This window comes from Phymastichus coffea, unplaced genomic scaffold, assembly GCF_024137745.1.
Source record: "Phymastichus coffea isolate CEN01 unplaced genomic scaffold, Cenicafe_Pcof_1.1 PCOF00028, whole genome shotgun sequence".
Classification (NCBI taxonomy): domain Eukaryota; kingdom Metazoa; phylum Arthropoda; class Insecta; order Hymenoptera; family Eulophidae; genus Phymastichus; species Phymastichus coffea.
Genome location: NW_026706839.1, coordinates 3,763,526 through 3,784,245, shown reverse-complemented (window position 1 = coordinate 3,784,245; position 20,720 = coordinate 3,763,526). Strand labels below are relative to the sequence as shown.

Below are 20,720 nucleotides of genomic sequence, written 5' to 3'. Positions count from 1 at the left end.
CCTGCCATCGTTATCTCGGCGCGCGCGCGCATCGATTACACAAACCTGAAAGAATTTTTCGAGGCGCACTATGCCGCGCGGCAAAAGTGGGCATGTAGGTCCTCGGTCGTACACGCGCTTGTAGAGAGAGAGAGAGACGACCTACTGATCCACCGACGCCGCCGCTCGGCCCTTACGTGACCCCAACAGAGTAGCGCGCGAGCTGCGCCGGACACTACGCTGCCTTTTTGCCGTGCGCATTCTAGGCGATGATCTCCTTCGGGCGATGCGCAATTTCATGTATCACGCGCCTCCTTCTACTTCTTTCTTCGCGTGCGCCATACCTTTCGGACCCCGTGTGTGAGTTGACCATTTTATCGCTGTTTTTTTCTCGTTTGCAAAAACTTTCGAGATCGTTCGATAACATTGGCGGTCTTCCTAAAGAATGGAGGAATTTTGGTCGATCGCGTGTCATGTGAAAATTGGAGAATACCACCGATGAAAGTCGGGAATATATTATATATGTTTTATTTTTGTCGGAAAAAAGAAACTCAATAGCGATCGTCAAGGTGATCGCAACCAGCGTTATTTCTCGAGTCGTCAGCAAAGCACTTAAAACAAATAATGGTGTTTTTCACGCTGCAATGCGCTGCTCTGGCCGCGCAGTTGCAGCTACTAATTCACTTTACGACGGTGCGCTTTCTAATCGATCGAATTAGTCGGGATTCGCGCGGCTGTGGGGGGGGGGGGGAGCGCGATCGCGGATTCAGTGGGGTTGCGCCACGCTCGTGAACGCGGCATTGTCGCGGAAGTTCGACGCGCGCGTACTCTCGCATAAGCAAACGTTCGCGAGAAAATCGGCCGCGAACAATCGACAATCGGCTCCTCTATTTATCATCTGGCTCTTGTTTTTCCCGCAGCGAGACGTGGCCAGAGAATCCGCAGCGGTTGAGCAAGCGTCTTAATGGAATATGTCCCCTCGAAGTGAATTACGAGGAAACAATGAATATTTCGCGGCTGCTTGTGGCGACGCGGGAGAGGGAGGCGAGCCACAGTGGAGCTCTGTCTTGGTCGCGGGTCCACGCCACCTGCGTAGGAAGAGGTCACGATGAGTTATGGCACAAATCGCGCGCGCGCGACGACGAGCGAAACGCGCCGGCGATGAAGAAGGCTCGGCCGCGAGCCTGGGCGAGTGCCTAGCACACTTTGTCGATCGGCCGGGGCGAAGCCCCCCCCCCCCCCCCCCCCCCCCCCCCCCCTCGCCTAACAATCGCTCGAGGGCACCGCCGCGGCGAGTTTTTCCGTAGACCGCTGCGAGCCTCGCGTCTGGTTCTGTTGACGCGCTCTCGCGCGCCCGTCTAGCTGTACAGCGTTGATGCAAACATGGGCGCGCGCGCGCGCGCGCGCTCCAGCTAACGGATGATCGACTTTGCTCGATCTATATCCCCCTGCAGCCGGTCTAACCGCTAAGGCGACTCGAGTCGGGCCGCGCACGGCGCTCTTATCACCGGAAGCGCAGGTGCGCCGAGCTTTTCAGCGGGTCGATCGCGCGCACCGAAGGAGACTCGGCGAGGACACTTGTTGCTTTAACGACTTCCCGTAGAAATCTCCACCGGCTGCTAGCTCGCGCGCGCGCGCGAGAGAGTGGAATGTCTTTTTTCCGCGCGGTTCATTAACCGTACGTGGTGTGGTTCGCGCCTCGCCGACCTATGGGGCTGAGAAGTCTTGTTGCTCTCTCTCTCTCTCTCCCTCCTTCTCGACGTTTCGTCAGAAGCCTCGAATATCTCTGCCCCGGGCGGTAGAGAGCACGGGCATCCCGTCGAACCGCTTCTTTGGCCTACGGACGGAGGCGCGGGTTTTCGGGTTCGCGCGCGGATTGGAAAGCCATGCGCGCGGTGGACCGGCCAAGGTGGCTGCCATGTAGGTGAGCCGAGCACACGGCAGAGAGAGAGAGAGAGAGAGAGAGAGAGAGAGAGAGAGAGAGAGAGAGAGAGAGAGAGAGAGAGAGGAGGCGAGCGGGAGGGATCGCGGCACACAGAGCGGCGCGCGGACGACGGGCGGCGAGCCGCGCGCAAACGTCGCGCACCTTTCTCCGCGAGCGCCAACAGCAGCAGAGCCAGCTCTAGCGTGTAGCCGAATCGCGTCGTCAGTCAGTCTTCAGCCAGAGCGGAACGAGAGCCGAGAAGCACGAGCGTAACGCGCCCGAGTGCCACGCGGAAGAAGCATATTTCTTGCCTTGCGCCCGAAACTCGTCGCTGTCGCGTGCGTCCGCGCGGTCGGTGGTGCGCGTCTTCCGCGACCGAGAGACAAACGCAACAGGAAGAAGAAGAGGAGGAGGAGAGCGTGCGCGAGTCGCGGAGGCGCAAGAGGAAGCACCGGACGCGGGCTTGCGAGGAAGACGCGGCTGCGCGGGTTTTGCACATGCTGCGGCCCGCAGGACAAGAGTGACCCCGCGCCGCTGACATGCGCCGGCTCGAGTTGCTGTCATTCCTGCTCCTCGCCACCCTAGCTGTCGCCCAAAGTAAGTTCGAGTCTCGCCGCGGGGTGTCGAACCGGCTGCGATATCGAGCGCTTTACGTAAGCCTGGCTCCCGGTCTTTACGCTCGCGTCGAGCGGCATTTTGCGTTCCTCGGAAAAGAAAGCGTGAAAGTTTGGCGCGCGCAACGATTCCAAAAATAAAGAAACGGATAAAAGTGCGAGCGGGCTCAGCGGCCGCGAAAGTGATACACGTGCCGAATCAAAATTGGATTGTCGAACTTAGAGAAGCGCCGTTCGCAGCTGCACTTTCACTGGGGACGAAAAAGAGAAAAAAAAAAGAAAAAAGAGAGAGAGAGAGACGGCTCACGTACGCACCTGACGTCCAGCAAAGATCTAGCTTACGCGCTCATCTCGCCTTGAACGGCGTCGCGTTTTAGAAAGGCCGAGAAAAGAGATATAGCCCTCCCCCGGATGCTGCCGTTTCTCGATACGTACCTTCACTTTTGCGAGCAGCGCTGCAACGGCTCTCGCGCCAGCAGACGAGAATTTTTTCTTTCCTTTTCCTTCTTTTTTTTTCTCTCTCTCTCTCTCCTCTGCTCTCCTCGTTTTCAGGCTGGCGAAGAGCTTTTCCGAGTGAGCGGACTGCACAAATCAGCCGGAGCCGCGCGAGACGCGCTCGATCGTTGCCCAAGCGCAATCCGCGTCGCTGGAGCTTTCGCTCGCGCGCGCGCACGGCTGCCCTTTTTCCTTCCATTTCGCCAAGGGTCAAGGATGCCCATTTCGTCGTTGCGCGCCACTCGATCGCGCTATCGTCACCCGGCGCGCGGACGCTGCTGTGCGCTTGCTCGCGCGCACTTTCTCCGCGCAGCCACCGACAAAAAACGAAGAGGCCGGTAGCGGTGCGTCGGATTTTTGTCGCGCTGTTAGCGAGCTTGTAAGCCCCGTTAGCGCGGTTCCGCGCGCGCGCGCGCGGAGCGCGCTCACACTGTGTAATTGGCCGTTAGAGCTTGAAGCGCGCGCGAGCATTTTTTTTCGCGAAATCCCAGCGAGATCGCGTGATGCAACATTAGAAAGTCCCGTCTCTCTCTCTCTCTCTCTCTCTCTTTCTCTCTCTCTCTCTATCTCTCTCTCCGTCGAGGGAGCTCATCATTGCCAGCCTATCCGCATGCGATTATAACATCGAACGTGCATTATATGTATCCGAGGAGAACAATCGAGTGACGGTATACGGGGACTTTCACCGGCGCGCGTTCGCGGCCCGATATTTGGCGAGAGCCGAAAAAGCTGCTCCAGGTAGGAGGCGCGAGCGGCGAGCAAAGGATGCGCGCGCCAGCGAGGGATTCTGTGAACCAGGTCGTGATATAGCCGCGCGAGACGCGAAGCCGCCATTCCCATGCGCACGTCTGCTGCCCCGTAACCGTCGCTCTTTCAATTTCTCAGGCCCATTATTCTATATTTCCTCGTATTCGCCGCTGCTTGTTATGCGCTCGCCATTGTTCGGCTCGTCTCCTCTGCGTGCCCGCGAGCGAGGCGCGATCGGACGTGCGGCCGACCGCGCGGAGTGAAAGCTCGCGATCGCGCTCGTCGCTGCGGCAAAACGCGTCGCCGGGGTGATAACGACGCGCATTCCCCGTTGCGCGCGCGCCTAATTCTATATCGGGATAAACTGCACGCCGTCGCGAGCAAGTGAGAGGAATGACACTCGAGAAGTTCGAAACCTTGCTCCGCGATTTCTCCTTGCAGGCTGCAGCCGGAGAGAGAGAGAGAGAGAGAGAGAGAGAGAGAGAGAGAGAGAGAGAGAGAGAGAGACACACACAGGCAAAACTCTTGTGACACTCGTGTATCACGCGCGCGAGATCGCAGATTATTTATGAGCGCTCGGCGAAACCCTTGCAATGGCGCTAGATCACAATTTGCGAACGCTCGCTCTGCTGAAAGAGAGAGAGAGAGAGCGAGTTCGAAAGTGAATGACTGCGCGTAGTATAGAGAGTCTCGGAAACTACTTTTCATTAGCCGAATCCTTTTATTTTCCTCGATTTTCGCTTTACGAATGGAATCTCTGCCCGTCGCGCAAATTTATCGCACAGTGTTTCCATTCGAGCTTTTGCCTTACTCGAGCTTCGTGCACGGTGATTATATCGATCAAATCGAGAGATGCCAGTGACCGTCGTCCCAATGTATACCCGCGCTGCATGGAAAAATGGATAAAGTCGATGCGCACCTGACCCTCTTTCGCAATTATCGATAAATTCCCGTGAGTTTCACGAGAGTGAATTACGATCCAGGCCTCGCAGCAACGATTAGCCGGGCAAGAGAGAAAGGGGTTCGCGGCCTTTCGCAAGCTCGCCAGCGCCGAAAAGGAGTAAAGAGAGAGAGAGAGAGAGAGAGAGAAATAGTAGAAGAAGATGGCTGCGACATCGCATGGTCCGCGCCACCAGAGTTGCATAAAGACAAGCGGCCGGGTTAATAATAACGGTCGAGCCTCTTGGGCGGCGAGCACGAGCGTAATGAGAAACAACCGCGAGAAACACACTGCGCCATCCGAGTCGCTCGTTGTCTAATGATGCGCGCTCATTACGACGACGCAATGTTGACACATTTGTTCTCGCTCCGCTGACTCGATTAAGGTGATGGGAAGCGCTCGCGATGTTACGTTAGTCCCACGCGACATCGGGAGTTTGTTTGGCAATGGTGCGTGCGACGCGAAGCGAGCGTGCCTCTTCTTTCCCTCTCGTCGGCCGGCGCCGCCGCGCGCCAGCTGCCCTTTTGCTCCTCGTCGGCGATCGCGATTTCGTTTCCGACCCGCGCCCGGCTTTCCAAGCCAGCTGCCACGGACAGCGGAACGGCCACGTAAACGATTGCGCAAAAGCGACTGCGCGCGCAAACGCGAACCTCGGCGATTCCGACGTATGAAAATCCGATACGAGGGGGAAAAGTGCTCCTCGCGAGCGTTGCGCAAGCCGAGAGAGAAAATTGATAATCGAAGCGCGGGCAAAGCGTCGCGGGCGTGACCGTACGGGTACAAGGGGAAGATCGTGGACGGTCGGCGCGCGGCTGTGCGCGCTAATTGCATTAGGCCGAAAACCGCGGCGCTTCTCACGCTGCGCGTGCGCCGCGGCGATGATATCTGCGCGGCGTCCGTGTAAACGTGACTTGGCACGCGATTCTCCGCTAAAGCGCGTCACGCGTCACGACGCAGGAACGAAGAGTCGAGCGGCGGCGGCGGCGGCTGGCGGTGGATGCTATAACATCGCGCGGCAAAGGCGATTGCAGTAATGATAGACCAGGGAAGCTTTCGACGCCGTCTCGCGGCTAGAGATTTGGAGCGCTCGATGCAGTTGAGTCATCGTATAGGAGCGCGCGCGCGTTCGGAATTCGGTTGATTGCCCATACAAATTTATGCGCAGCGCGCGACGCGCGCCACCGTAATCCAGTCTTGTCGTTCGCGGCGCTGCTTTTTCTTTCTTTCATTCTACTTTTTTTTTCTTCTTTTTTTTTCTTCTTTTTTCCTTTTTGTTCGCCACTCGGCGGCTTTTGCGCAACCACTGCGCGCGAAATTGTCGAGCGCGCGCGAACATATAGGAATGCGATATTAATGGTTTTAGCGAAAACGCCTTGAATTTTGATGTTTTCGAAAGGATTTAAACAGTCGACGAGTCCTTGATGATTTTGTTATTCGAGTTGCCGATTCGAATTTTCGGGATATTTTTAAGCGCTCCAAGCTCGAGTTTATTCGTTGAATCGCGATAGCTGGTTAATCGGACAATTGATACTAATCACTTCAAAGTAGAACAATTTACATCGATATTAGTTGAATCGGAAAAAATTCATTAGGGGCGTGCAGCGATAAGAAAATCACGTGTTCTTTAGTGCAAGATCACGCGATGTAAATATTGCAAACGAAAGCAAATTTAACATTACACGTTATTAACGAAAATTACAGGTCAACTTGCACGCACACGACCGCTGACAAAGAACGTATTGCAATTATCAAAAAGCAACGAAAACTTTCGCTTTGCTGTATTTACCGTTAATTAGCATCGATGAAACAACTTAAAGGGGCACGGAAAACAAGAGTGCTAAATAGGCTAACAACATTATCGTCGGTAGAGAGGCTTGTGATCGGCTCCGAGCGTGTCGGTAATGGCGAATAACAGCCGCTACCCTCGCGAGTTTTGCGGAAAGGATGAAAAAATTAATGACGCGGGGATCTTACGTATACGTCGCAAAGGCACGCGCCAGGAAGAAAAAAAGGAAGGCATGTAGATCGATTATCGTCGTTGGAAAAACATGCTGATTCACAACGCACGATGTGCTTTTCCTCTCTCTCTCTCTCTCTCTCTCTCTCTTTCTCTCTCAAGGTCCTTCGCGCGGACCGTCGCCGACGTCGATGACCCCTAAAGTGCGCACATGTAAGTGGAAAGTCAGTCTCTTGCGAGGCGTAATTCACTTTCTTGGTAAGAGATCCGTGGCTACCGAAATTCCACAGGTGAAAGGATCTCCCGCCGCGGACGCGAGATTAGCATAAAGAAACTCATCTTCGGCAGGTGAAAGTTTATCACGCGAAACAATTAATAAAGCGATGCGAATTTTCGCAAAAGGGGTCAACGCTGCTGGCTTTATAGCAATTTGGGCTTGGTCTATTGGACGGCCTACTGGCACGAATACCTGCTGCACCTTTCTCGAGCGCGCGCGCCGAAACGGCGGTGGCGACGCCAACGAAGGAGAAACCGAACGGATCGAGAGAGAGAGAGAGAGGAATTTTCGTGCGAGAGAGCCGGAAGTCGCAGGTGCTCCGAGACCCACTTATCGATCTCCGCAGGAACCGGCGTTTATTTCTCTGCGCTTATTTCTCAATCTCTGCATCGTGACCGATTTGTTTTTTTATTTTCCTTTTATCTCGGTCCGCTTCACGAAGGTTCGTTACGATCCTTCGATTCGGCCTCGTTTTGCGCGTCGTCAAGGGACAAACGGCCGAAAATGACAGGTGTGCGAATCCAGTCGCGCGCGTCGACTTTGAATTCCTGGCCATATTCAGCCGCGCCGGGCGCTGCAGCCGTGAGCGCGGCTGAATTCCAGCTGGCGAATGTAAAGTGCGCGCGGCTATTAAAATTCCAGAGGCTCCTTTTACAACTGCGCCGCGTAGTCCGTCTAATTGAGACGGATAAGCGTGATAAGCCGTCGCGCTCGCGAAAACGAAAGGCATGCCGCGTCGGTGCAGCGGCAGAGCGCGAATGTAGGCGCGTCCGTTCGGCGTCGCCGGCCGCGACGGCGTGGAAACGAGGAGGTTGCCCGTGCGGCAAAACACGGCGCGCGCGCGTGAATTTCAAACATCCCCGCGCCACGGAGAGAGCGATTATTTGCGACGGCGGCGTGTGGCCGAAAGTAGGTGAGAGTTGAGTCAGTGTGTCGATCCGTTATGAGCCGAAGGCTATTCGAAATTCGTCGACGGCTGCGGCCCACATCTCTCTCTCTCACACTCGCACGCGCGCGCGCGCGCGCGCCCGTGCTCGCTCACCTGGCCTTGCGCGCGCCAAGGACTCGTTTTTTTATTAATTTTTCTTATCGTTAATTTTTCCGTCGTACACTTTCTTTGATATTTTCCTTTTCGCCAGTGCGCAAATGTGCATTCGGCCAGAAGATTAGATTCGTGAAAGTGGCCAACGCTCGTTCACCGAGAAAGAGATCGAGGAAGACGATCGGGGAGTTGAGTGACCCGTCGGGAATCAGCTACACGGTACTCTTGGGCTCATACGCGCGTGGTTGCGCAAAGTAAGAGAGGATGATTGGTCGGCGATGAGAATGGCGCCGTATTCGGCGTGGAGCTTTTGCGAAAGTCCCATCTGTCGCTGCGTCGTCGGCGCGGACAGTCGCGCGTCTCTATCTGCCCGAGGCTTGCGCAAGGTAGCGCTCGAGCGCAGAGCAGCGCGTAGGACGGAAGAGAGATAGAGCGCGTGGGTTTCATATAGCCGCAGAGTCATTGCAAAAGCGCGCGATTCGATGCTAATGAGCCGGCGTCGGTGGCGATCGGCCGGCTACCGTGTCTACCCTCTTGCCGTCAAAAACGAGCCAGAGAAGCAATTATTAAAAGTTCGCGCGATGGTTTTTCTTTTGTCGTACCGCGAGCGCGAGACAATATGCGCGTAGCTCGTATCGTCGGCTGGAGATCAACGACCGGATGGGAACGAGAGAGAGAGAGAGACTACCGGTAATAAGACTCATGCTAATTCGACGGCTATGTGCCGCCAAGCAGCCAGGACGACGAGCGAGCGTGACCCACTAAATTCACGCGCCAAAGAACAGCGAGAGCCCACTTCGAGTGGCTTTATTGTTTTCTCTTCTCTTTTTTCTCCCCTCCTCGAGGCCACGTCTTTTTTTCTGCTTTGGCGCTCTCGGCACGTACCGTTAGCGATTTTTCTGGGTGGTTTTGGGGTTTTGAGAAGAACACCGCGCGGGCGGCGCTCTCCGGAGCAGTTTTCGGAAAGGCCCGTCGCTCCGGTTCTCGCGGGGCCTCGGCTGCGAGCGGCGGGCGACGAGCCGCGCAGAAATGAAAAGTACGTTCTCTCCGCGGCCGCGCTCGCCTCTTTCCAAATAGCTTGGATCGCTCTGCCGTCGCGAGGAGCTTTATCTGGCTGCGGCGTCTGGGTCACGAGAGCGCTCGATTTCGTTTCTCAGGGCGCAGCAGCCAGTTCATGGGAAATCGGCGGCGGCGGCGGCGGCGGCACAATTGGAAAAGCGTAAACGTTTTGAGGCGTACAATTAAGGGGTCGACGTCAAATTTATGCACAAAAACAACGCGTACGCGCGAGGCGCCGAGAGAGTCGCACGCTCGTTACAAGCCAGGCAGCACAATCTCGACGTACCTGTTATTTATGTAACGATTACGAAAGATTCGCCGCGAAAATTGATATAATAATGTGTGCATTGTGCAATGATGGATAGCCGCGAGTGAGGATTGCACAATTTTTCTGCTGATGTCTTTTTCACGGTATACCGACCGCTAATGGGCAACGAATTATGTCGGGCTCGACGATGTTTGCGCGCGCGAGATAGATCGTTTGGAATGCAAAAGAGACGACCTCGTTCGCCGATGCAAGTTCGATCGGCTAGCGAATGTGTGTGCATACAGCAAGGGGGGAGGGCGGAGAGAAGTATAGTTGATTTCTTCTCGTTAGAAAGTGGCCGTCTCCGTAAAATTCGGGTCGCGTTAGAGGGAGACACACGCGCGCGTACGTATAGATTTCGGTCCATTTTACAATTATAAGCCGCTCTATCTTTCTCGAAAAGGCCGCTGCCGAGGCGGCGCAGCTTTCACCTTCGACACTTTTACTATACGCTCCGGATACACACGCGCGCGCACTGTCGAACTCTCACTCGATGGCGTATAATCGAGCTGGCGCTGCGCTCATCTCCTAATCGATGCAGCATGCTGCGGCACTTTCACGCGGTCAGAGTACGCGAAAGTCGCACCTGCCGCCTCGCTCGCGCCGAACAATATATCGGGCGTTTCGTAACGGCGGCTCGGCTTCTGGGAAAATTATGATTGTGGAGCGGCCGCGCATTGTCGTGCGTGCAGACGTGTGCCAACGGCGCCCGCCGCGATTGCGACAGAGAGAGAGAGAGAGGGACCAGCGCCGAGGCTGACGGGTCACCGGATGCATTTCCACGAATCGGTCAATCGCTCCACCACGCCGCCTGCACATACCGTAGATAGGAATATAGACTAGCTTGCCGGCTGGCGCGCCGCTGCCAATCTCATTATCTTCCTTTTGCTCGATAGCTAACGGGTATCCGGCGGCGCTCTGCTTTACGGGCTCCGCGCGCCGCTCGCGCTACCCGGCGATTGCTCGTTTTCGACCCGCGCCAACTCCGGAGTCGCCTCGTTCCGCCGCTCCGAGGCTCGCGCTTCGTTTGCCTTTTGCATTTCTCGACGATTAGTAAACAAGACCGAGCAAGCGTAGGCATTTCAAGTACCTTTCGCTATTCGAAAGCGGCTGCGGGTTGAATGGACCAAAATTACACGACGCTTGTTCTCCACTCTTCTCGCGTTGTTTATTTATCTTTTTTTTTCTTTTTTTTTTTCTTCGAAAACCGTATTGGCCATTGTTGGGCGAACGTACACGTACGTACGCGCATTGTTGCAAGTCATTCGCCAGAGAGAGAGATAAAATGAGTCGCGCCTACGCGGAGCATGCAATGCACATCGATGTGTGTCAATATAACGAGCGCCAATGGAGTTTTATTGATATAGATTTCATTGTTGTGGGTGTGAGATTATACCGTAGACATAGCGCCGCGCTCACATTTACAAACAAATTAATTCATTCTCACGCGCTACCCAACGGAGTTTGTCCATTGTACTCCAGACAAACATACACATACGTACACACGTACATCGGTATGTACTCGTCTCTGGGAAAGTTCAAGTTGTGTACCTTAAGTGGGTTGTAACTAAATAATCGCACGATCGTTTGGAATCGGTCGAAGAAGAAGAAAAATAGCGCACAAGCGAACCTCGAAAACTAACCCTTTCACTGGTATGTAGGTCGCGCGCTCACCAGATCCCGTGAATTTTCGCCTCTCCGAAGCTTTTAGAAAATCGAGCTCTCTCGAGTCAATCGGAGGAACAAACGTGTAGAGTGCTCCGGTCGTCGCCCGAGATATCAATCGGAAATAGCGCGATTAGAGATCTCTACGCGTCGTCGCAAGCCTTTCGGAAAAGCAAGGCGTGTATCGTCGTATCGTAATAACGAGCGCACGCGTAGGCTATGTACACCTGCATCTCTCGAACGAGACAGACAGGGTGGGAGAGAACGAGCGCGAGAAAAGGGGATTTCGGAAAGTACGCTTAACGAGTGCGCGAGTCGTAATCGTGAAATAAATCAGGCGGCGCAAGATGAAGGCATTTCCGCGAAGCGAAAAAAAATGTGCGAAGCGTCGGCAAATAGAGACGAGCCCGCACTTGCTTCCCGATGTGTGTATACGCGCGCGCGGAGGAAGAAGAAGAAGAAGACGATGAGGCACACACGCGTACAGCAGAGTCGTCAGTCGGTCAAGTAACTGTACGTCGCGCGGCCCCTGAACGACATCTTCAACTCGTGTCAGCGCGCAATTCATTCGCAGCTACCTGTGTGTGATCTCACACATTCTCTCTCTCTCTCTCTCTCTCTCCCGTAAGAGTGTAATGACGACGGTGGCGACGAGATTTACCGTATTGTAGCACTAATCCTGAATCCTTCTTTAAAACTCTAACGAGATACGATGACGAACACAACCTTTTTTCTTTTGATTACAGATGATTTTGCGCGAGGCGACATCGTCACCTCCGGATTACAAAGAGATGCTGACGGTAAGTACACTCCCCTCTCCCTCGCTTTTACACTCTTCTCGACCATATCGTAACTGCATACGATTCTTTTTTGTCGTGTCACTTAACGCTTCTTTCCGTTTTTGTTTATTTTTTTTTCTATTTTGTTTCACATCGGCAAATTCATATTTTTCATTCCACTTTTGACTCGTTCACCTGTATGTAATATATTTATTTCATGAAAATCTATTACGCTTTTTTTGTAAAGTAATACTGTATGATCAATTGCATGTTTATAATGTATCTCATTCTCCTTCTCTTTATAAAAAGCAGAAACTTCAAATCACTAAAAAAATGGTTTGTAAATTTATAATCACCTTATCTTCCTTCTATTTCACCATTTGTTTTTCTCATGTATAATCTTTTCATGCGTTGGCGCGATGTGCGGCCATGTACATAAATTCAGAGTAGACTCATGCTTCCTTTTACGATTTAGCTGTGTGTTATAGCTTTCGTTTCTGTACATATGTATTACCTATACACTCTCTCTGCCTCTCGGCAAGATGTATATGTACATGTATATATCTGTGTTTGGCTGTTCGAAAATACTTTTTCTGGGTGTCATAAATTTCCGTCTTTTATTTTTCGAGCAAACTTTATTCAACGCGTATAAAAAGCAATAAATTTAATAAAAGCGCAGTCTGATTATTCCGACTCCGTCCAGCGGGAAGGCCACGTAAATGAGATGCTACTGAAATGGAAAGAGGAATAAAGCATTGCATGCACGTAAACGCATTGACATTACTAAGGTCATCCGCAAGCTTCGATATTCTCTTTCCTTCATTCGAAAGGTCAATAAACCACGAACGTTCATTCGGAAAATTTCTTGATTGGCAAAGTAACTCTACTTTCTCATTGAATTAAACCAACTCACCGCCACTTTAACGCTTCTACTGACTCTGAACCGCAGATTAAAGCTCTGCTCTCGTGCGCTCGTAATTAGATCCCTCTCCCGAGGCAAATTGAAAAATACTCAAGTAATAATATGATTAGCCATTGAAGGAGAAGGAAAAGGGAGATTTTTTTCTTTCAAGTGCGCTAGGCAGGGTTTTGAAATGCGCACCACAAAGGAAGCTACTAATTCCGTGAGTCTACTAAAATTGTCTCTCTCTTGTTTTTTTCTGTTTCTGTTACCGCTGTCCCGTCTGCTCCCCGCCTACAACTCTTCTCAACACACATACAACTGGGTTCTGCCGTCTGCCTCCAACGTCCGTTCGCCACTTCGTCTCTCTTTCTCTCTCTCTCTCTCTGACAATCTACGACATGAACGATTTTTTTTTGTTTTTCTTTTTTGAAAACCTGGTCGACGACGAATTACCGCGATAACGATATCGATACTTTAATGCTCATTCATCTCATTTTCGACACGAATAATAATTACTTTGCGCGTAAAACTTTTATTTCACTATTAAATTTTAATATTGCTTCCTTATTGCTCGTTTAAATGATGATTTTTGAACACAAAAAGGTGTTACGACAGTTCTCTTGGTACCCGCTCCCCTTGGTAAGCCCGCGCCACCCGTGGGCGTTCTAACGAAAACGGCCAGGACTTTCGTGCAGGATGGTGCAAGCACAGAGTACGCGACGCAAGTTGTAGGCACGACGCTAGATAATGGACGGCTTTACGCGAAAATTCTGTCGACATCCAGCCGAGTATTCTATGACAAAGACACTCCTGCGGATCCAATCAGTCCCTTCGTTGTCTATCCATCGGCAACGTCGCAAGACAACACCAAGTTTGTATTGGACGACGTCCCGCTGAAAATCGTCGAGTCTATAGCCAGCAAGACTAGCAGCAGCAATGACGCGCAGGAGAAGTCGACCACGCCGAGGGAAGACGACAACGACATTTTAAGCGCCGAAGTGGTCTTCAAGCCGGCCAAAGTCAGATCCGACAATCTTCTCACGTATACGGTGAAGCAGGATTACGTGATGAAGGGGCAAAATGCTGCTGTTCCCGCTGTGCAAGAGGATGAGCAGCCAAAGAGCTTCCAGCCGCGAACGCCGAAATCTTTCAGACCGGTGCCGAAATCGGCGCCGAAGAAAGACGTTAAACCACTGGCCACCGTCACCTACCACGGCTTTGCCGATTTCGTGACGACCGTGGGAGACACCGTTATCGTTTTCTCGCCGAGTACAGCTCCTGCACCGGTTGGACGGCCTGCAACTACGATTAAGGGAGATGCTACTTTGCGTCCGGACGACGGTGTAGCGGTTTTGAAAATCAAACCTACCAGCGTGCTGCTTTCTCCGAAGAAGACTGAGACTCTGCCGAGTCGACCACGTCTGCCGGTGAATAAGTTCTCTCATAAGAATTTGAAATCATCGAGCAGCAGTAGCATTCACGATCTTGAACCTAGTACGGTGGCTCACCCAGAAGCCGAATCTTCAGGAGTGTATACTAGCCCGTTACTTTTGCTTCCAAGCGAAAAGAGTGTCACTGGCTTGATCAAGGTTATCGACTCTACGACTGCCAATAAGGGCACGACTACTCACTATATGAGTTCTGTTTACGGCACTTATATCAATAATAATTATGCGCAAATTGTACACACCTCTTCGAATGTCTTCTTCTTTCCGGAAGATAGCACCGGAATTTATGAGCAAGATGACAATGAATCCAATGATGTACGAAATGATACGATCGAGAGCGTTATTACAACGGAACCCACCACTGAAAGTGAATTAGGAAATGATATAATTCCGTTAAACCAAGGGCGTAGCATTAAAGGCTCGTCTCCTAAAAATATATTTCCAGATCTTAAAGGTCAGAGAAACAAGAATAAGGAGGAGAAAGTATCGTTGGCTACGAGACTTTTACCATCGACAATTTATAAAACATTTACGTATTTTACAACGTTCTTCATTCCCGGTAAAGGTCGAACGAGCACATCGATCAAGTCGCGAGAAGTCGTCTCTTCAGAAGTGACTTATTTGACAGAATTGATTTTACCCTCCAACACAAAATTGGCAAGCATTACTCCAACAAAATTATCAACGAGCATGACAAATAAAGTCGCTGTTTCATCCAATACTGACATTATTGATTCGGAAAAGCAGGATGTGGAAGAGATACAGTTGATATTCAAAACCATATTTACAACTTTCACTTACTTGACTACATTTTACGACGACTCCACAACGAGCGTTTCAAGTCGGAAAGTAACTGCAACTAATGTTATAACCCAGACCGTAGATCCAATCAGCGCATCCGTTGACGTTGATAGATTGATCGAGAAGGATGCTTCAGTTTTGATTAAACCAACGAAAATTGCAGAGGTTGGCTCCACTCATTCGAAAACCAGAGCTATTGAATCAAAAGGACTATACGAAAATAGATTAGTTACGACAACTGAAGAAACTACTGAAAGTATTACTACTGTAGAGCCGGAACAATTAACAACTGTCGAAGATCAAACGACCCCAGAAACAACAACTGAAAAATTGAAAGCTAAAGTTGATTCTGTTATTGCTCTTGAACCTAGCCCAACTCCAAGTGCAACTGCTAAGTTAGTAAGTGAACAATTGAAAACTTATTACACGACCTATACATACTTTACGACTGTATTTGTCGATGACGAAACTGAAGTCGAAACGAGAACGGAAGTCTTTAGTAATGTTGTAACTGAAACAATAAAACCTACAAGTGTCTTGCCTGCAATTGTTGAAAAAACGATGGTTGCGACAACCCCAAAGTCTTCGCCACCACCTGAAATATTGGCGTATTTGGAAGCTTTGAAGAAACAAAAATCGTCGCAAGAAGCTCTGAAGTTGGCCAAGAAAGTTCAAGAACGTACGCATATTACCACTGAGGAAACTATTGAAACTACAACAGATGACTCTTCGATTACTACCGATATGGATGAAACAACGATCGCTGATGATGTTACAACAGAAAAAATTTCGAATGACGGCGAAGTACCAGAATCCACTAAAACTGATGTAATCTTCACTTCCAGTTCTGGAGGTAGTACTTTACTCGAAGATAAAAAGAGTAGCGATCCTGAAGATCAAGAATTATCAGAAACTAATCATCATGATGTAGAGCCGGCGCCAACTCTGTTGTTGCAGACTTCTTACACGACTTATACTTACTTTACCACAATGTACAACGGAGATAATACTGACGTGGTCAGTCGTCTCAAAACAGTTACAAACGTGGTGACTGAAACTATCAAGCCAACAGCTGTTGTGCAGCCAGAATCGAAGACTGCTCAACCACTCACCTACTTTACAACGTTTACTTACTGGACAACATTTATCAAGGGTGATGAAACCGCGACTACTAGTCGCGAAGAAACCGTTAGTAATGTAGTTACACCTGGAGTCGCAGATACGTCATCAGTACAACTAGAAGTTGTCAAAACTTATAGGCCTTTTATTTTGGCCACTCCAGTTCATAGCTCGAGTATTGAACCCTCTAGAGAATCGAAAGCTACGTCTGACAATGAAATTACAACGTCACCTAAGGTAATAATAAAAGAAATTCCTACAATCAAGGTCAACGAATTGAGTTCCACTATTTCACCGGACCTAGTAACATTGTATACAACCTATACCTATTTTACCACATCATATATTGGAAATTCAACAGTACTTAACAGCCGTTTGGAGACTGTAACCAGTATATCTTATCCAGACGATTTACTAGTGAAAGCTACTCCTCGAGCTATAGGTGGTGGAGCTCCATCTCAAATTTTGAGTACTGATGAAAAATCGTCCATCATTCCTAGCCAAGTCAGTGAGACACCGAAAACAGGGTTATTATCTACCGTCAGATCGAGTCAAGTAAACGATGGTACAACCACTCATTATATAACTGATGTTTATGGCACTTATATCGATGGTCTTTATGCTCAGGTGGTTGAAACCTCGTCAAAAATTGAATTACCTACACCAGTTTATTCTTCTTCAGCTACACCAGTACTTCCAACAGGTGTACTATACCTCAACGAAGGTAGCATTGTAGATGCTGATGAACTAACAACCGTTTATTTTACAACAAAACAAATTGGCACGTCATTGAACGGTCTCTACGCAAAAGTAATCGAGAGCACTTCCACAACTAAGATTGACGATAAAAAATTGCAAACTTTTACTCCAGTTAAAGGTCACAGAACTGGATTAGTAAGATTGATTAAAGGCCATGTTGATGCTAATGATACCATCACCTACTATCAATCTAAAGTTATTGGTACTAGCATCGACGGAAGATATGCTCAAATAATTGAAAGCACTTCTAGTTACTTGGTGAAGCCAACGGTTGCTCAAGACATATCTCCTTCATCAACTATACCACTGAACCATGCAACTGCTATTCCAGACATGGCACCATCTCCAGCAGTTATACAATCATCTATATCGGAAGATCATACTGAAACAAATGATGAAGATCAAGAAAACGAAAATGAAGATGAAAGCGATGATAAATTAAAGAAAAAATCACGTTTGACTTTCTCTACTAGAAAGAGACCATCAAGCGCACCTCCAATAAGACCATTTATATCGAGAAGCAGACCAACGTTCAATCCGAAAAGAAAACCTCAAGGAGCTACCACTATCACGAGAAGTGACTTTACGCCTACTATAACAGCTACTTTGGCGGGAAGCAAAGGAAGTCGTTTTGCATCTTCTAGAGGAAGAGCTACACCATCACTGGGATCATCATTAATAAATCCGTCTAGTTCTAGAAGATTCTCAGGGGGTAGAAGAAGCTCCATTCCTGCAACATCTTCCGCTTCTAATTACATTGCTCAAAGTTCAAGATCTCGAGGAGGAGTCAAGGCAACTCCATCTTCTGCATACTCTGGTCGAAGAAGTTCTACGCCCTTGAGAGGATCATCCGCACGATCGATTTCTAGATCATCTGTACTACCAATTTCATCGACGAGGTATAGACCTGGAATTCGACCATCTTCAACAATATTGAAACCCTCGTCAACCATCAAACACGAAGATCAAGAAGATAATGCTAATGAATATACTGCAGCCACTTTAGCAACAGAAGAAACGCCCGTGGCACAAGAAGAAGATGAGCAGCTCGAAACTGTTGCTCCAGTGGCGCAAACAACTACAGAATCATCTAGGAGAGCCAATAATCCTCTATTGAGATTCAAAAGACCACCAGGCTTTGGTAGCGGCGTTAGAACTACAACTCCAAGACCAACTACGTTGACAACAGCGAGACGAGTAAATGCTGGAAGGCAACTGAATCGTGGAAATAATAACAGAGTGAGACCCACAGTATCTACTTTAACTACAAGGGGTCGACAAAGTCAATCTAGTCTCTTCCCACCAAGAGCTCCATTTGGAAAAAAACCAGAAACAACAGAGGCGTCGGTAGAAAACCAAACTGAAAACCCCGAACAAATTGAAGGAAACCTTGAAGACGCGCCAGTAGAAGAGATAAATGATAACGATTACGAAGGATCGGAACAGAAAGAAGCTGCTCCTCCATCTACTGAAAAACCAATCCCTCAACCTTCAATCAGACCATTCACCAGAATTGGTCGAGGTAGGAGAGTTCGTCGTCAAACTAGTCAATCGCGACAGATCAACTCTCGCTTTCGTCGACCAACTAGCCAAACGCCTGTGTTAGAAGAACGTGTTGACGTTTATGTGGATCCAGATGAATATTCAAAACCAATGATTAATAGCCGTGTATATGGTACTCGAGGTCGATCTTTATCAACGAATTCTCGTACAAACTATAGAGAAGATAAATCATCTGAAGAGTATACTGATTCAGTTCCTCAAATTAGATCGAGGTCTAAATCTGTCACCAGTAGAACACCTTCACGTGTAAAGCCATCGCCAGTAAGTACGTCGAATAAACAATTTACTTTACGAGACAAAGAATCACTTGTTAATCTGTCCTATAAGAGACCAAGTGTTACTACCCAAAGAAGTACTAACATCAGATCAAGAAGTAACTCAAGATCCCGAACAGGAACAAACAGGTACCAAGATTTTCCTAGTTCCCGGCGCACTTCGTCGAGAAATACATCTCGCAACGGAGGTAGAACAAATAACCGTAGAATAACACAGTCCCGAAGTCGCTTGAACTCTTATGAAGATTACAGAGATATTAATGATTTCGATGGAACTATTACAGTTACGCACTACGTTCCAACCGAAGTAACAATACCTGTTTTCAACAACGGAATTACTGAAAAGCGAAATATTATCACGGCTCACCCGAGTACAGAAGTAGTTGGTCCCGATCGGTACAGTACAATAACTAATAGCGATGGCCGTAGTAGTGTCGTATTGGGAAGTGAGATCACTGGAACGAATTTCCAGGGTTTACTAGAAGTAACTAAATTCGTTATCCATGAAACTCCAACGACGAAAGTTTCGCACACACTGACATCAGCAGGTGGCAGAAAGTTCTCACAAGCTATTGTGGTGCCAACGACCGTGTATTCAGTTGAAAATATCGTATCCACCATTCGACCTTCTCTACCAGATAGTTCACCTTTAGCTAATATTCTACTCTCGCAATTGTTGCTTGGGCAGTTCGGTCAGCAAAACCCTCTTGCAACTGCCTTGCCATCAGTACAATCTGCCACTCCGACAACTCGATACGATACTCGTGCGACGACATATGTCACCACTCTTACCAAGCATCGCAGCACTGTCATTCCTCTAACATTCCGTGGCAAGGAAATCTTAACAACACTCGTAGATACAACGAGTGATGTCGTTACCGCAACCGAATTCATTACGGACACTGTCGTCGTCACACCAACAGTTGCATTACCACAAGCGAACCTGAATTCACTCCTTCTCCTCCTCCAACAGCCACAAATTCCACAGCAGCTAAATCCTCTATTGGATCCGCTACTAGCCGCTGCTCCATTAACACAAAGTAATACGTTGCCTGGAGAAGTTGAAAGTCGTAACCAACCCGTCGACTTTGACTATAAACCAGATAGTTATGAAGATCTGTCAGATGAGGATGCCGATAAACCAGCTCGATTGAAAGCTAACATACCAAAAACAATGGACAAAGCAGCTGTCGAGAGCAGCGTAATAACTTTATACGTGTCGGGTCGTAGACCTGGCGAGTTTAGTACTGTACTGAGTACCGTGAAAGTTGGCGACGAATCCACAAGTACAAAGATTAAGAGGAATATTAATGAGGTCGCAATCAGCGCGTCACTTTCCCCATCGTTACTATCGGAAGCCTCGGAGCCTGTAGAATATGTCTTGGCAGGAAGTGAAGAGCCATTCGACGCGCACGCACCTACTCAAAGCCTCGAGAGCGTAGTGGGCGATGTCGGACGGCATATTTCCACGTCCATCTACACCTAACCATGCCAAATCTCTTCTTTCTGTTTCACTCATTGTCCCTGTTTTTCTCTTCCCTCCAAATACCACCTCTGTTTTGTAATCTTTGTAGATTTGTACTTTCTATTAATTATTTGATACTTGAAGTTGATAACTTTGGATAATATAAATGTAAGTTTAATCTAATTATATATTACGTACCATACAGCATTTAGTTTAAGAGTTTTCAATAACAAAAAAATATACATGACAATTTTACCGTCTTGGTTGTAAGATTTTTTAGTTTTTACGTTGTTTATTTGTATTTATAGAGCCAACACATTGAATTTACATTAACAATCGCTTTATTATTATACGCATATTTCTCAAGTAAGTTTTTTCCGAGTTTCGGGTGCTAGTCCTAACCAACATTTTTCCATGCTAATCTCTCTACAATTCCATCGAACCTGCTCAAACAAACACTTTTCCATCTCTTTATTACGTCCTTGTTTTTCTTTCCACTTATTGTCCCTGTGAGACCTCTAGCTAACAACTTTCCGGAAAGAGCCGCACGCGCGTCCACACGCTGAAAAACAATTCCAAAGAATGACAAATTGCCGAAAAA

At 49.0% G+C, this 20,720-nt stretch overlaps 1 protein-coding gene across 1 annotated transcript; it reads left to right on the top strand.

The window, feature by feature from the left end:
* The first annotated feature begins 2,442 nt into the window (after positions 1-2,442).
* LOC131662889 (mucin-2-like) lies at positions 2,443-20,140 on the top strand. The gene is made up of 3 exons (XM_058932863.1): positions 2,443-2,500; positions 11,753-11,806; positions 13,293-20,140. The coding sequence occupies exons 1-3, from the start codon at positions 2,443-2,445 to the stop codon at positions 20,138-20,140; spliced, it is 6,960 nt and encodes a 2,319-aa protein (XP_058788846.1).
* The last annotated feature ends 580 nt before the right edge of the window (positions 20,141-20,720 follow it).

Excerpts from the sequence above, each read along its gene's own strand:
- LOC131662889 (XM_058932863.1), top strand. The coding sequence starts at position 2,443 with ATGCGCCGGCTCGAGTTGCTGTCATTCCTGCTCCTCGCCACCCTAGCT. Across the intron at positions 2,501-11,752 it reads CACCCTAGCTGTCGCCCAAA|ATGATTTTGCGCGAGGCGAC; the intron begins GTAAGTTCGAGT and ends TTTTGATTACAG. Across the intron at positions 11,807-13,292 it reads ATTACAAAGAGATGCTGACG|GTGTTACGACAGTTCTCTTG; the intron begins GTAAGTACACTC and ends GAACACAAAAAG.